General features: G+C 39.7%; 1 protein-coding gene across 2 annotated transcripts in view; it reads right to left on the bottom strand.

Annotated features, from left to right (window-relative positions):
* Positions 1-15,641, bottom strand: part of sec24a (SEC24 homolog A, COPII coat complex component) — a 69,456-nt gene extending 53,815 nt beyond the window's left edge. For both annotated transcript variants that reach the window (XM_030153425.1, XM_030153424.1), the window contains exons 1-2: positions 15,284-15,641; positions 5,287-5,889 (exon numbers count right to left, since the gene is read on the bottom strand). In XM_030153425.1, coding sequence (XP_030009285.1) covers positions 5,287-5,889; positions 15,284-15,344 — 664 coding nt within the window. In that variant the 5' untranslated portion in view covers positions 15,345-15,641. The remainder of the gene's footprint in view (positions 1-5,286; positions 5,890-15,283) is intronic.
* Positions 15,642-16,065: the final 424 nt, after the last annotated feature.

A 16,065-nucleotide genomic window follows, 5' to 3' on the forward strand; every position in this document is an offset into this window, starting at 1 on the left:
TCAATCCAATATGGCCGACTAAGGGTTGGTTTAAGGGCGTGGCCATAATAATATTTTTTGTTTGTCTCCTGACGATGAATCTGTGTACCGATTTTCATGGCTCTACGACAAACTTAACGTTGGACGTGGTCCCATTGACATAATGTATTTCGACTTTTCAAGGGGGCGCTGTCGCAACATTTATTTTCCGACATCTACGAAACCTATATGTAAATTCAATTTTTTGCACTTCTGAATTTTGGGCAAAATTTGGTGAGTTTTCGAAAAAAGTTCAAGGGGTCAAATTTGACCTCAAAGCGCCAGAGAAAGAAAAATAAATAAATAAAAAAATAATAATCTGAGCTAGAACAATATAGCCGTTTCCCTGGCAACCACGTATTTTGCCTTATTTGAAACCACTCTAGGTCCCCCAGATGTCTGTGGGGTCAGATGTCATGTGTCGTGCACTTACACAAATGTGACTGACCCCGACTGGGCGTGTCCCGTTGACTCCCATTCATTCTAAGCAGGTGTATACATGCGATTTGTGCACATCATGTACATCTTCGGAAAGGTCTCACTGCCGTGAATGTGAAAATGTGTGAGAGTGGCGACAGTGGTGAAAGGTGATCGCATCACTGGCAATTTCGTCCCCATGCACCCACTGCAGACTCAATAGGCCCTGCGCCGGCTTTACTCGGCTCGGGCCTAATGACACAATCCACAAAGTGGGATAAGGTTAAAGCTATACCGTATGATGTGGCATTTTTACACTTTTCTTTTGTCATCTTAAAATGCTCCTAATAAGTGTGTGTCAAACTAAAATGTAAAAGAAATCCGCCAGGTATTGAAACTCAAAAAGGTTTAATTCTCATATTTATGATAAAAGTCTGACCAATCATTTTAGTCGGTCCGAATAAAATAATTGGCTGAACCTGACTGAGCCTCCTGTCAATCATCCATTACGGCCGTCCAGCATCCGATCCATTATCGCCGTCTCACATCCGATATGTGTACCTCTGAATCTGACACTTCACTGGCACTGCTTCTCCTGTCACTGACCACAGTCTACTGTCTAGGATGTGTTTGGATAGAACTGACATACACATGTGGAAGGGAAAAAACTGATATATTAACAGAAACAACAACAACTGAGGGGCACAAACGGGAGTCTGATGAATGAAGGATGGAGATAAAAGTCCAGAAGTCAGCTGTACTGGACTAAACAGGTCTGCATAAAAGGTCAGCTTTTATGACGGTGGGACTCATACAGGTACATGTACAGTACAGGCCAAAAGTTTGGACACACCTTCTCATTCTTCGCATTTTCTTTATTTTCATGACTATTTTCATTGTAGATTCTCACTGAAGGCATCAAAACTATGAATGAACACATGTGGAATTATGTACTTAACAAAAAAGTGTGAAATAACTGAAAACATCTCTCATATTCTAGTTTCTTCAAAGTAGCCACCCTTAGCTCTGATGACTGCCTTGCACACCCTTGGCATTCTCTTGATGAGCATCAAGAGGTAGTCACCTGAAATGGTTTTCACTTCATAGCTGTGCCTTGTCAGGGTTACATAGTGGAATTTCTTGCCTTATTGATGGGGTTGGGACCATCAGTTGTGTTGTGCAGAAGTCAGGTTGATGCACAGCTGACAGCTCTATTGGACAACTGTTAGAATGCATATTATGGCGAGAACCAATCAGCTAAGTAAAGACAAATGAGTGGCCATCATTACTTTAAGAAATGAAGGTCAGTCAGTCTAGAAAATTTCAAAAACTTTGAATGTGTCCCCAAGTGCAGTCGCAAAAACCATCAAGCGCTCCAACGAAACTAGCTCACATGAGGACCGCCCCAGGAAAGGAAGACCAAGAGTCACCTCTGATGCTGAAGATAAGTTCATCTGAGTCACCAGCCTCAGAAATCGCAAATTAACAGCAGCTCAGATTAGAGACCAGATGAATACCACACATAGCTCTAGCAGCAGACACATCTCTACAACAACTGTTAAGAGGAGACTGCGTGAATCAGGCCTTCATGGTCAAATAGCTGCTAGGAAACCACTGCTCAGGAGAGGCAACAAACAGAAGAGATTTATTTGGGCCAAGAAACCCAAGGAATGGACATTAGACCAGTGGAAATCTGTGCTTTGGTCTGATGAGTCCAAATTTGAGATCTTTGGATCCAACCGCCGTGTCTTTGTGCGACGCAGAAAAGGTGAACGGATGGATGCTACATGCCTGGTTCCCACCGTGAAGCATGGAGGGGGAGGTGTGATGGTGTGGGGGTGCTTTGCTGGTGACACTGTTGGGGATTTATTCAAGATTGAAGGCAACCTGAATCAGCATGGCTACCACAGCATCCTGAAGTGACGTGCCATTCCATCCGGTTTGCGTTTAGTTGGACCATCATTTATGTTTCAACAGGACAATGACCCCAAACACACCTCCAGGCTGTGTGAGGGATATTTGACCAAGAAGGAGAGTGATGGAGTGCTGCGCCAGATGACCTGGCCTCCACAGTCACCGGACCTGAACCCAATCGAGATGGTTTGGGGTGAGCTGGACCGCAGAGTGAAGGCAAAAGGGCCAACAAGTGCTAAGCATCTCTGGGAACTTCTTCAAGACTGTTAGGAAACCATTTCAGGTGACTACCTCTTGATGCTCATCAAGAGAATGCCAAGAGTGTGCAAAACAGTCATCAGAGCTAAGGGTGGCTACTTTGAAGAAACTAGAATATAAGATATGTTTTCAGTTATTTCACACTTTTTGTTAAGTACATAATTCCACATGTGTTCATTCATAGTTTTGATGCCTTCAGTGAGAATCTACAATGTAAACAGTCATGAAAATAAAGAAAATGCAAAGAATGAGAAGGTGTGTCCAAACTTCTGGCCTGTACTGTACATGGTGTCACACAATGTAAGATGATGTAGGATGATAATTGTATGGACTATGAAACCTCAAATGTCCATGGAAAATTCGCGGAGGCCGCGCGTTCACAGTGCGTGCGCGCGTCCATCCCCTGGGTACTGCAGTGAAGACACTGACCCAGTAATGCACAGACCAGGTCTACTGACGGAACAGGAGCCGCGGGCCCGCGGCAGGTGGATGACGCATCTGATTACTGAGGGAGGGGTCCGCGGACACGCCAAAACGGACAGGACCCCCGCCTCTGCTTCCTCCTCCGTTTCCATCGCGCATCAGATGAGAGGAGGAGCCTCAGAGCTCAGGCAGAGGGAAGGGGGCGGGGCTTTGGAGAGAGGCGGGTTGTTCATGTTCAACTTTTACTAAGTGCTGTGAGAAATGCCACATCGGTAGGTATAGCTTTAATACAAATTTGTCATATTGAGGGTTGATGATTTATTTAAGAAAAAACATGTCAAAGAAGTGTAAAGGGTGCGTTTCTACTTAATTATACAGATATTTAAATTTATCTATGCATGCTAGAGCCACGCCAAGTTAGGTTGATGTGCACAGCACAGGCATCAGAGCCAGCCGCAGCACACACGCAAATGTTTGGGCTGCAGCATGAGGTAATGAGTGTTCCCTTGGGAGAAAATCTGACGAAGAACTCAGGTGACCAGGTTACTGAAAAGTAGGGTGCAGCATAGAAGCCGGGAGTTGGTTCAAAGCATGCAAGTTTCACTTTTGGTTTACGCCAGTTACAGCAGTTACGGAATGCACCCCCACATATATACCCCAGGCACTGTTTCATGAAGATTGCCTGTTTAATTTGTATTATTCTCTTTTAAAACTTGAAAGCTTTTTCCTGTTGGTCAGACTTTTAGTTTTGTTTTAAATCTCTGTTTTATTTATCTGAAAGAGCTGTATAATGTTCTTCAGCACATCTGTCATGTTCAACCTCAGAGAAAATAAATCATATTTTGGCCTAAATCAAAAATAACATTCTGATGTCTTCACAACTAACTTATGAGTAATGGAAAATTTAAGCTTGACGAAATAGTGATTTGATTTATATCGTGATACATATCGATATCTGATAAAAAATATTGTCATATCGTCTTTTTTTTCCATATCGCCCAGCGCTATCTCAGATGTAACCCCAGTTCTTTTAGTTTGTGTTCAGGTTGTTCACTCAAAATGTACAATATGTTTTATTCAGTAAACAGAGGCAACTTCTAATGTTATTACACTTTAAGGTAGTTCAGTATTGTCTTTAGGGCTGCACGATTTTGGCAAAAAAAAAAAATCCAGATTTTTTCCTCTAAAAACTCGATTTTCGATTTCGATTTTTGGGTATAACTACAAAAGGCAACAGAAGTCAGCATGTCATTTTCGTGAGCAGCCCACAATGCAAGGCACTGCTCTGACCTCAAGTCTGTGATCACGTGATGAACCCACAGTTTTGTTTTGTTTTTCCTCTTCATTAAATGAAGTAGAGTATACAAACAATGTATACAACAAGAAAATAATACAAGTTTGTCAGGGGGAATACACTATAATACAATGTCCAAATCAGAGCAAATACTTATGGTTTTTATAGCCTTTTTGTTTCCAGATTTATCTAACAGCTTTAAATAAAGTTCAACATCTTACAAAAAATAAATAATATTTGGTTTTGTGTTACAGAACTTACATTTGTGAATGAAAAATTTAGCAAGTAAGAGGACTAAATTAATTATTAAAAAAAAAAGTTTTTGGTTTTTTTTTCCCTTTTTGGGGTATCTGGGCCCACAGAAGTGATACCAGTGTAAGTCAGAGACAGGCATCAGTCGTGCGTGCGTGGACCACGGAATATGAGTGATCCACATGTGGTTCTGTTTAAACTGGGGGATCTGTGCATGGAACAGACCGACCCAGGACACGCTGGAGGGATTCTATCCCTGGAGCTGGTGGATGTGTGTGGGCAGAGAGCTGTCTGGGCTCCTCTGCTGAGGCTGATGACCCGAGACCCAGACCCGGTTCAGAAGAAGACAGTACGGTACGGATCCAGGACAACGTAAGATGAATGATCCCCATGCCGCTATATTTCAACTGCGGGATCCGTGCGTGAAGCCACGGCTTATATTGCTATAAGTACTGCGGGCTCATTAACACATTTAAAGTCTTGTCATTACACGGACTTCTGTGACAGACCGCTGTCACTGATAGAGCCTACGGTAGCCCGCGGGCGCGCGGCCCGGAGGCACGAAAGAAAAAAAATGAAATCGATTTTACGATTTCCCCTTTTTAAAAATCGTCCTAATTAAAAAATCCGATTTCGATTTAAAATCGATTAATCGTGCAGCCCTAATTGTCTTCCATTTCAAACCCTGGTTGCTGGCCCTTGGTTCCTACCTGGCTGAGTGTATCCATGCAGAGAAGTTGGGGGCATTCCTGGGACTGGGGGGTGGGTGACGCTATGCAACACAGGGGCAGAGCCATAAGCTGCTGATGACGTCTGCGGTGGTGGTGGTACTGTTGAGCCTAAAGCTGGATTGACATGATTAGCCACAGTAGCACTGGGAGGTGTGCTCATGGAAGTGGGTGGCCCCATCTGTAGGGGAGGTGTGTTGTATTGCCACGCCGTGGCCATGGGCTGCTGGGGACTTGCATAGTAGTTGCCAGTAGACACAGCAGGTGGGGGTGGCATGGCCTGCGCAGAGGTCAGTCTTGGACCAGGGCTAGGGCTGGCAGACAGAGGAGGGGTATGTGATGGGGGACCACCCATCGGAGGGCTGGTCAACAGTGGCTGGCCTGGTAGAGCTGGGAAAGATGAAGGTGGTGGGACAGACTGGTAGGAGCTTACTGGGGGGATAGGTTGGTATGGCCCAGAGGAGTACAGTCCAGGGCCAGAGGCTACAGAGGCTTTGGCCTGCATCGGATTGAAGGTCGACTGGTGAGTCATGCCATAGCTAACTCCTGGTAGCTGCTGTAGAGAGACAGGATTCTGTGATGGACCTACAAAACAAGAAGATCAAAGCAAAGGCATGTTAAACCATATTCCGCATGTACTAGGTAACTTTGGAGGAACATTTCTGCCACTGGGACCAGGTCAGCCTCTCAAGGTTATTACAATTATTAGATCTAACTGCAGGTACATTAAAATAATTGTGTTAACTGTCTTCCATCACCTGATTTCTATTATTTCCTACTATCTGAGGTCTGAGACATTCTTTTAATTACATCATCTAACCACATCTGCTGTGATTTATTTACACCTCAGTGGAGATATATTATTTTATTATTTAGTTATTGGTACCTACCTGTTATTATCAGTATTTACTATATGTAATTCAGTTACAGGCATTGTATATTTAATTTAGCTGTATCAATCAATATCTGTCCTGTGCAGTTTTGTTTGTAAAAACAGGCAAACAAAAGCATTTCTATGCACATAGCCCAGTGTCCAATGTAAATAAATGACTCTTCCACTTTATGTGGTGTCTTAAATGTACATAACTGATATGTACTATATAATTGCAATTATTTCTATGAGAACTAATCAATTACAAAAAAATCTATTCAATTAAAGCCACAATTGCAGCAGAGATTGTTGCTGAATTAAAGGTTTGGGTTTTTTTAATTTCATTTTTAAAAAGCTGTAGCACACTACATAGGTTTTCATTGTGCTGTGGAGTTGCAGAGGAGAGCATGTGACAGATGGACAGATGATAAAGTCCAGGCGTTACTGGGCATTCAGTTATGTCAGGGTTTCTCAACTTTTTTTGAACTAAGCCCCACTAACGGCATGAGCATCATGGGGGGGGTGTACGTAATTCTACAAGTAACATGATGGACCTGTACGTGGAGAACGTGTTTGGTTATGGGCCTGGCCAAGCAAAAGTGAACATCAGGGTCAATTTCTTTATTCTCTAAAACAGTATTTTTGATTACTCTGCATGAAAGACATACATCTCTAGTTTCTAAAACTGTGTTTATTTAATTTGTCCCTGAATTACAACTGGACATATAAGAAGATATATGAGGCCATATTTTGAGGGTGTCAAGTTCCAGTGTATGAATCAATTTTCAGCCTTTTTCATGATTATGCCAATTCTTTATCAAATTCAATATAAAGCTGAAAACTAATTTCCAGTAAGGTTTAGGGTTATATTTAATTGCTTCATTATCAAAGTTAAAAATAAAAGAAGATTTGTAGTGTCAATTAGGTTTTAATTTTTTTCCAAGTCAGCAATGCCCACATTTTTTTCACACTAGTAATTGAAATTAAATGTTGAAACTTACATAAAGTAAGCTTAATATTATCTACTTTCCTATATAACTCATTATAGGTAGTATATATTTTAATGTTTTAATGAATTTTGAGGATCTTGAAATATACCTCACTCCGTTACCGGTGATGGAGTGACAGATACTGAGTAACCAAATCCATTTAATTTCATCACAATTAATCACAAAAATACTTATGTAATATACACTTTGACGATTTCCATACATGTTAATGTACTTAGCACATTTTTATGTATTTGTTGGGAAAACTGAAATTATTAGCGTATTTTAGTGACTGGTTTTCTACCTCAGACAAGTTATCTTATATTAACTACATTAACTAGGAAATGGGACTCAATATTTTCAATCATTCATCATGACATTCATAAAAAGTATACATCAACATGAATAGTTTTGTATTTGCTGCCATGTAAATAGAATACAGTGTAAATTAAGAACAGTAAAGGTTGTAAATGAATGTATACAGCATAAACTCAGAATGTAGGCCTAAATAGCAAACTGTAAATAAATATGTTCAAAATATATGCCTGTGTCCACTCATTTCATAATAATCAAATACTACAATGATTATGAATGTTATTTACTATAAAAAAAAATAAAAAAAAATAAAAAAAACAGCAGAAAGATGTGTGTTAAATATAGCAATGAAACATATGTCGCTTAATAAAATCTTTGATTATTGTTATGGTGCATCACACTGAACAAACATCTCACTCCGCTAATGTTTTGGATTTTCACTCCATTACCATGAATTAATGTCTTTTAAAACTGAAATGAAAATGATATCAGTTTCATTTTTGGATATAATGTACTCTCTTTTAGCGGAAAGCCATTAAGAAACAGATACAATTTTTGTGTGTGCATGTGTATGGCATACTGATCTATAAACTGATCCAGCACTCCAAAACAATCAAATATTTTCACCCTGTGTTATTCTGAGCTTTCTTTAAATTTCAACTCATGAACACAGCTGACTGAGAACTGTGCCAAATCAATTAAAATATTTTTTACCTCTCTGCCTGCAGAAAACTGTGTCTAATTACCCCTAAGCAAGTATTTCTATTGACTACTGTATATAGCTATGCAATATTGCAGTCACTGCTCATTTTCGGTCTGAAAATATCTTAAATGCATAGCACAGTTCAAAACATTTCTAGCAACAGATGGCACAACACCCACGACAACGAATACAAATGTTTAACAACATTGAATGACCAACAAACAGACAGTTCATGGTATAATCTCTTTACCTGGATTTAATTCACCACGGCCACCATGGCCATCATGGCCTTTAGCCACAGTGTGTCTGTGACTCTAAGCCAAGTCTGACATTTCTTTATTGAACAAACTTATCAACTTACCAATCAAAACATTAAGAAAAATTTTACTTACAGATTGTCGAAAGGTAGACAATCTTGCAACAGCAAAACTAACCAAATAAACATTCAACTAATAGCCTACTCCTTTAAATATGATTTAACATAAATACTGGTGTCATTACTTAAACTAATGTATCACTAGTGATAGATGCTGTGCACACTAAAAGATTGTCATTTCAACAGATTCATTACTATCCACTTCATCTTAAACTACTTGAGTGGAAGCCAAGATTAGTCACAAGAGTAAGAAATGATTAGAAAACAACGCCATTCAGTGACAAAAGATAGACGTAGGAGTATGATCCACCTCAAATCTTTGGTTCTTAAAAATGTCACTGTTTGAAGGACTGTCCTGAGCAGTCACAGCTCTTTCCAGTCAAAGAGGGCCTCATTATACAATAGCAACAATAGCAATATATCATATCAGTGTAAGCCTTTTTATTATGTTATGTTGTTACCCCGCCCTCTCCCAAGGGGAGGCAAGGGATAATGTTTTTGGTTTGGTTTGTTTGGTTGTTAACACTTTAGCAGCAAAACTACTGGCTCAAATCATACATTGATAGATTGATATTAGGGATGTAAACAATTAATCGACTAATGATTAATTGTTGATAAGAATTTGCTCGATTAAATTATTAACTGTCGGTTAATTGTCCTTGTCCACCTGTCCACACCTTTCCGAAGGCTGCCGGTTTGTCCGTGCTGCAACACTGCAGCTGGGATAGCCGGTCATGGAACCGGATCATGGCGTTGATGAGTTAGAATGTCTTTATGGACATGGTGGGGCGAAACACAGACCAGCCGGTCTGTTTGTGTGAGCGGTGCACCCCCAAATAAATACACACACAAATGCAGGGTTGGTATCAGATCAGAGTGTTTTCCCTAGAGGTTGGTCTAGTCCACGGTCAGTGAGACAGAAGTTGAAAACATCCTCCAGGCTCCTGATCTGGGCCATAGGTATCTCGAACATTTGCGAAGCTTCAGGAGGTGGGAAAAAGATAAATGAGAAAAAAGTTTCACTTTCATGTCTTCGGGGGGGGGGGGGGGGGGTTACAGCGATGCACGCACGCGCGCAGTTACTAACCAACACGCACGCATCCCCTGGCCAAACTGCGCGCGTGCGGCCAAGTACCCCCACACACACCAACGAAACGCACGCGCACCCCCACCCACCCACAGTCAAAATGCACATGCGTGGACCCCCAACCCTGCACACCGCCACACCAACAGATGAATTCCAAAGGAAACACTGACTGTATTCAATGGTTCAAATAAATCACTCATTAAGGAATATGACATGCTTTTTTCATGAAGTACTGTATATAAAAAATATTTAACTTTTATTCTTAATCGTTAATCAATCGATAAGGTCAACCAACTAATGATTAATGGATTAATCGATAATTTGCATCCCTAATTGATATAGATTGTCAGTGACCCAGAACAGAGGTCACTACATTCTGGGAAAGGTAGGTCAAAATTTTAGGCTTTTATGATTTTTAAAAATCTTCACATTTACTTATAACGGGCAAAATACGTGTGAGGGGCAGTGTTGGTTGTGAATGGCATCACTTGATTTAGCATGTTTTAAACTGCTACATGTGGGAAACTGATCTTTACTGGAAATTGCAAGGATGCTTGATCAAATTCAGACTGAAAAAGATAATCCAAATTACTAAAAAGGCACTGTATTTATTATTCATATGGTATGTTTCTATTGTCAGAAACTAGGGTTGTTCCGATACTGAGCGTGTGTACTTCAACTCATACTTGCAAAAGTGCTCCAAAACAACCACACCAATACCACCTTACGGCAGCGTGGCAATGCACCAGGGGCACAGCAGAGGAGTAATGTCAGCAGTGTGAAGATTTTTCAAAACAAACGACAGTGAAAAAAGTAATACTGACTTCAAGTTACGTTAAAGACACAGACGGATACAGATGGAGCGTTCTGTTTGTCCTCTGCATACATTCTGTACATAATTCTGTCCGTCTTCTGGGAGCCTGCAGATGCATACCCAGTAGGGATGGGAAGATTATCCGATACGTATTAATAAGTCGACACACGTGCACGATCCGAGTGCACCAGTACAGAAGCTGTAAGTGAATGAAAAGTTTGGAATGATATTACGATGCATCGGTTATTGAATGTTTGTATCAATAAAATTTGATCTGTTCAATAGAATATATTTGGACTCGCTTTTAAAAGTGTTACAATTTATTTGGGTAAAGTTTGTCTTTTTTGTAGATCCATGTCAACATGCGCTGCAGATTCGCAGATGTGTACACTAGACACGACAGTATGAGCTCTATGGGTGCACTGTGGCACAAGCATCAGCTATGATTACTGTAATGTCTGCATCTGAATCTGACAAGACATAGAAGAGAGGTGACGACATGTGTTTTCTTAACATGAATTTTTTACTATATCAAATGTATTGAATACTGCTGTACACACCGGAGATACTTCCTTAAACAGTGACATACATATCTAACAGCACATCCTAGAATACCTTGCGTAGGTGTCTCTTAAAGTGACAGAACCTTTTTTCTGTGTTACCTATATTACAGATACCTAACATTACATATTGATTCGGTGAAAGAGCAAGAAGTTGAGTGTTAGAAACATACAGAGAAACAAGTATGGAAAAAAAGCCCTAACTTTTTCAATGAATTGCATCCATATTTTCTTTACCAGAATGAATCTGTTGAATCAGAATGTGCTTAATTGCTCTGTATTGTGATTTGGATGTGAATCATATTGTATCATATCGCAAGATGCCGCACACGTATCTTTAATATAACGGATCAGATATGCTGTATCAAGATGCATATTGTATCAGCCTTATAACTAAGATTCCCAACCCTAGTACCCAGAGCCATATAAAGATCATCATATTATCTTATATATAAGGCTCTGTGCGTATCCAGACGGAGAAGCAGTACCACTGGGGACTGTGGAGATAGCGGGTCTTTTCAAACAGCGACTGTGTGAATTAGTGAAAAACTACTGACATATTTATGACAACTACCCTCATCAATATCAATATCAACATTAGTACCCACATTAGTATTACCTCCTCTGTCATCACCATGTTTGTTATTATTGGCTTTCTTCTTCTCAAAACAGTTTACTCTTCTTTGTGGTATTTGGTAAGAATGGTTAATTAAGAGCGGCGCCCTCTGGTAGACTGATTGAGTAACGCTCATTCCAACGCATTCAATGTCAGTAGCAGTACTTTGTTACAGTCAGACTAATAATAATGACAGTAAAGGACATTTTCAAAAGTAACAAGGAACTGTAATGGTATTAAGTACTCAAATCGGTACTTGGTATCGGCAAGTACTCAAATGTAAGTACTTGTACTTGGTCTAAAAAAAAAAAGTGGCCTAAGTGCATCCCTATCAGAAACACATTGTTTTCCGAATGCTGGACTGAAATTACAACCATCTGGGGCGGCTGTGGCTCAGTTGGTAGAGCGGGTCGTCCAATGACCAAAGGGTTGGCGGTTCGAATACTGGCTCCGACTGTCCATGTGTCAAAGTGTCCTTGGGCAAGACACTGAACCCTAAATTGCTCCCAGTAGGGCCAGGCAGCGCCTTGCATGGCAGCAGTCGCCCGCTGGTGTATGAGTGCGTGTGTGAATGGGTGAATGTGAGGAATTGTAAAGTGCTTTGGGCACCATGAAGGTGTAGAAAATGCGCTATATAAGTTCAGTCCATTTACCATTTACCATCTGATCAAATCACTTGATTTACAGGTGATTTGATATTAGTAGTTATCATTAAATACCCTGCCTAGCCCAAAAAAAGTAACACATGCAATATTTCACTGCACCGCCTTTGGTTTTTGATTACAGGAGACATTCACTGTGACATCTTCTTTGTCACATAATGCTTATGTAGTATCACATTAAGGTTCATAATATTTTTGCCACCCATAGTTGCATTAATATTTGATGATGGAGAATTGGACTGCTGCATCAAATCTTCATCACATCTTAAACAACTGGTGCCAGGCTCAACAAACCCCACCCTTCGCACATACTTCGCCCATTATAAGTAAATGGGAAGATTTTTTAAAAATCATAAAAAATTTTAACTTTGACCTACCTTTCTCAAAATGTAATAACATCTATTCTGTGTCACTGGCACTCTATAAACCCAATTTGGTATGAATTGAACCAATAGATTTGCTGCTAAAGTGTTAACAAACAAACAAACTGAACCAAAAACAATACCTCTTGCCTCCCCTGCGGGGGGCGGGGTAACTAGAGTCTGGCTAATCAATGTGTGAAAATGATGTCTCATTCTCCCTGAACCATTCTGTCACAAGCCTGATGATTCTCATCAATCCTGGCACTGTCCAATCTTTCTGACATTAAAGAAATGAGAGACTACTTGCTACAGTTAGACTTAAATAAACAGCCTGGCCAAAAAAAAGTAACTGCCTTGATTTAACTAAGCAAATAACTCAGATCCTTCCATCAGTAAGTACTGCAGTGGTTATTAATATTTCAGCTGTAACAAGTTATTTAACTCTAACTGATGCAGTAAGTAGCCTGTCATGTCTTTAATTTACACTACTTAAACATTATGTGTCAAAAAAGGTGTCACAGTGAATGTTTCCTTTAAACAAAACCAAAAGTGGTGCAGTGAATTATTGCATGTATGACTTTTATTTTGGCCGGGCAGTGTATTAATGGTTTAGTAATAGTTTTTTAAAAATTGCAGTTCAAACTTGGTGAATATTAGAGCTGTGTGATATGGCAATATATAATGTATATGTGGACAAATATACATTGTTTATATTATGCTCAAAAATGTATATCTTGGGCCAAAGTTTAAACTATCTACGACAGCATTTTGTTATTTGGGTTGCACCGCTCAGCACCGATGCAGGCAGGAAAATTGCATAAAGGCAACACAAACAAATATGGAGGAGAGGGCATGCAATTCAAAATAGGCTACTTGTGTCCGGGAACGGTTTGTATTAAACATCAAAGTAAAAAAGAAAACCTCATCAGGTGCAGCGTCACTGTTATACAGTAACTATATCATGATATACAGGGTGGGGAAGCAAAATTTACAATGAACATTTAGTTGTTTTTTCTCAGCAGGCATTACGTCAATTGTTTTGAAACCAAACATATATTGATGTCGTAATCATACCTAACACTATTATTCATACCTTTTCAGAAACTTTTGCCCATATGAGCAATCAGGAAAGCAAACGTCAAAGAGTGTGTGATTTGCTGAATGCACTCATCACACCAAAGGAGATTTCAAAAATAGTTGGAGTGTCCATAAAGACTGTTTATAATGTAAAGAAGAGAATGACTATGAGCAAAACTATTACGAGAAAGTCTGGAAGATACTATTAAAGAAGAATGGGAGAAGTTGTCACCCGAATATTTGAGGAACACTTGCGCAAGTTTCAGGAAGCGTGTGAAGGCAGTTATTGAGAAAGAAGGAGGACACATAGAATAAAAACATTTTCTATTATGTATATTTTCTTGTGGCAAATAAATTCTCATTACTTTCAATAAACTAATTGGTCATACACTGTCTTTCAATCCCTGCCTCAAAATATTGTAAATTTTGCTTCCCCACCCTGTACATCATTGCCATGATGTAAACTACACATTGTTTGACCATATTGTGCAACCCTACAGTATATTGAAGTACAATAATGTCATTATAAATGCAAACAGAAATCCCTATATCTACTTTCGGCAAAAGATCTCTTTCGTGTGCAGTGATGAGAAATTCATGGTGGGCCACACACTGTCAGATTAATCTCAACTGTTGCTGTGATAACATCGTTCTTTCTTAACAAAATGCAAGAATTATCAAAAGGAAAAGAAAAAGAAATGTGTGAATGGTGGAATTGAAGTGGGTCACTTCTTTAATATGAAAAACAGCTCTGTGATAACCGATCTGGATCATTCCCAATGTGCCACATGTACAGTGAAACGTAGGACGCAAACATGCCAGACCTATTTTGAATTCAGACCCGCACAACACTGAAGGAACTAATAGACTTTCAGATGTGATTACGAACTGCACAATAAAAATGGAAAATGCCTTCAAGAAAGAAAAGTTCTTTTCGGACGTAGCTTTAAAGGGCTAATCGAGCTGCTAATTTAGCTGCAGGAACACATCATATCGCTCGATATCGCGACTAAATTAACATAGAACAACCTAACTCCTAGTTTGAAAGTTTTTGAGGATATGAAATTAATCCTCCCGGCTTTCTACCTGTTGGTTTGGTATCTTGACAAAACCAACCTAAATAGGAAAGTCAGATAGTTATTAGTCGACTTCTTTGACGACCACAACTATTTTTGACATCTTAAGTCAATAATGTACAGGCCGAGATTAGCCGTAGTTAACCCGGCTACACCTGACAGCTACGTTAATTTACAGTATTACGAAGAAAGCCAGTTAGCTAACTATTAGCAATTGGACAACACACAGTAACTGTTGCTAGTTAGCCAAGTATTTTAAGGCTAAGTTTTTGTAACGTTTTGTGTTGTAGGATTCATATACGTACATGCTCAATTGAATTTTTTTAATGTAAAAATGTTCTGTAAGAACTGATGACTGGAATAAAGTTATTTTTTTAATGCTAGTTAGCCAAGTTTCTAGCCTTTACCAACACAGCTAATGCCAGCTTCCCCTATTTATTTTAACTTGACATAAATCCACATTTTACTCACCATTGGTATATGTCTGTCCCGTTCCCGTCCCGTTCTGTGAGTTAAACCCCGCAGTTGACATCTTGAAATAGACACCAAGATCTAATTTCGAGGTGGCGAAAACCTAGCTGCGTCTTTAGCTAGTTAACTAGCTGGGTGCCGCTGTTCAAACCTGTGGCTGATGGTGTGGTGGTCTGTCAAAGCAGCGTCTACAGTGACGTCTTGTAGTTGCTTAAAAAAATTAAACTGGCCGACTCGTTGGCGATCACAGGGTCATGGCTACAACCAAAACCCCGTTCAACTACCTCGGGGTGAGCGATAGGCCTTGTCTGAGTAGTCGTGTGAGACACTTCGCCTATTTCACCGGAAGTTGGAATCACCCAGCAGGATCAACGTAAAGCTCGTCGGGCATGCGCAGTGTGTACACGTGGCATTTCCTCCTGTGCTCTAGGTATTTCAATGTACTGGAAACAAGAGACAGGGTGTTTTTACTATCGGAAATTTGCAGTATTGGGGAAGTTCCCCCCAAACAATGCATTGCAGTGAAATGCGATTTGGACAACAGAAGCTGTTGAGTAAATACATAAAAAAGGCACATGATTACAAAAGGCCTACTTTTTCATAGGTGACACAAGAATCAAAAACATAAAAATACCTCAATATTATTATTGGAAAACTGGCATAAAAAGCAACTGAAAGAACTGATTTTTATTTTACGGGTTTCTTTTAATTGCCATAGTATTTCTAAATGTTTATACATATGTTTAATATTTTACAGATCTTTTAACATGTACTACAATCAC

Source organism: Sphaeramia orbicularis, chromosome 14 (assembly GCF_902148855.1).
Source record: "Sphaeramia orbicularis chromosome 14, fSphaOr1.1, whole genome shotgun sequence".
In the NCBI taxonomy this organism is placed as follows: domain Eukaryota; kingdom Metazoa; phylum Chordata; class Actinopteri; order Kurtiformes; family Apogonidae; genus Sphaeramia; species Sphaeramia orbicularis.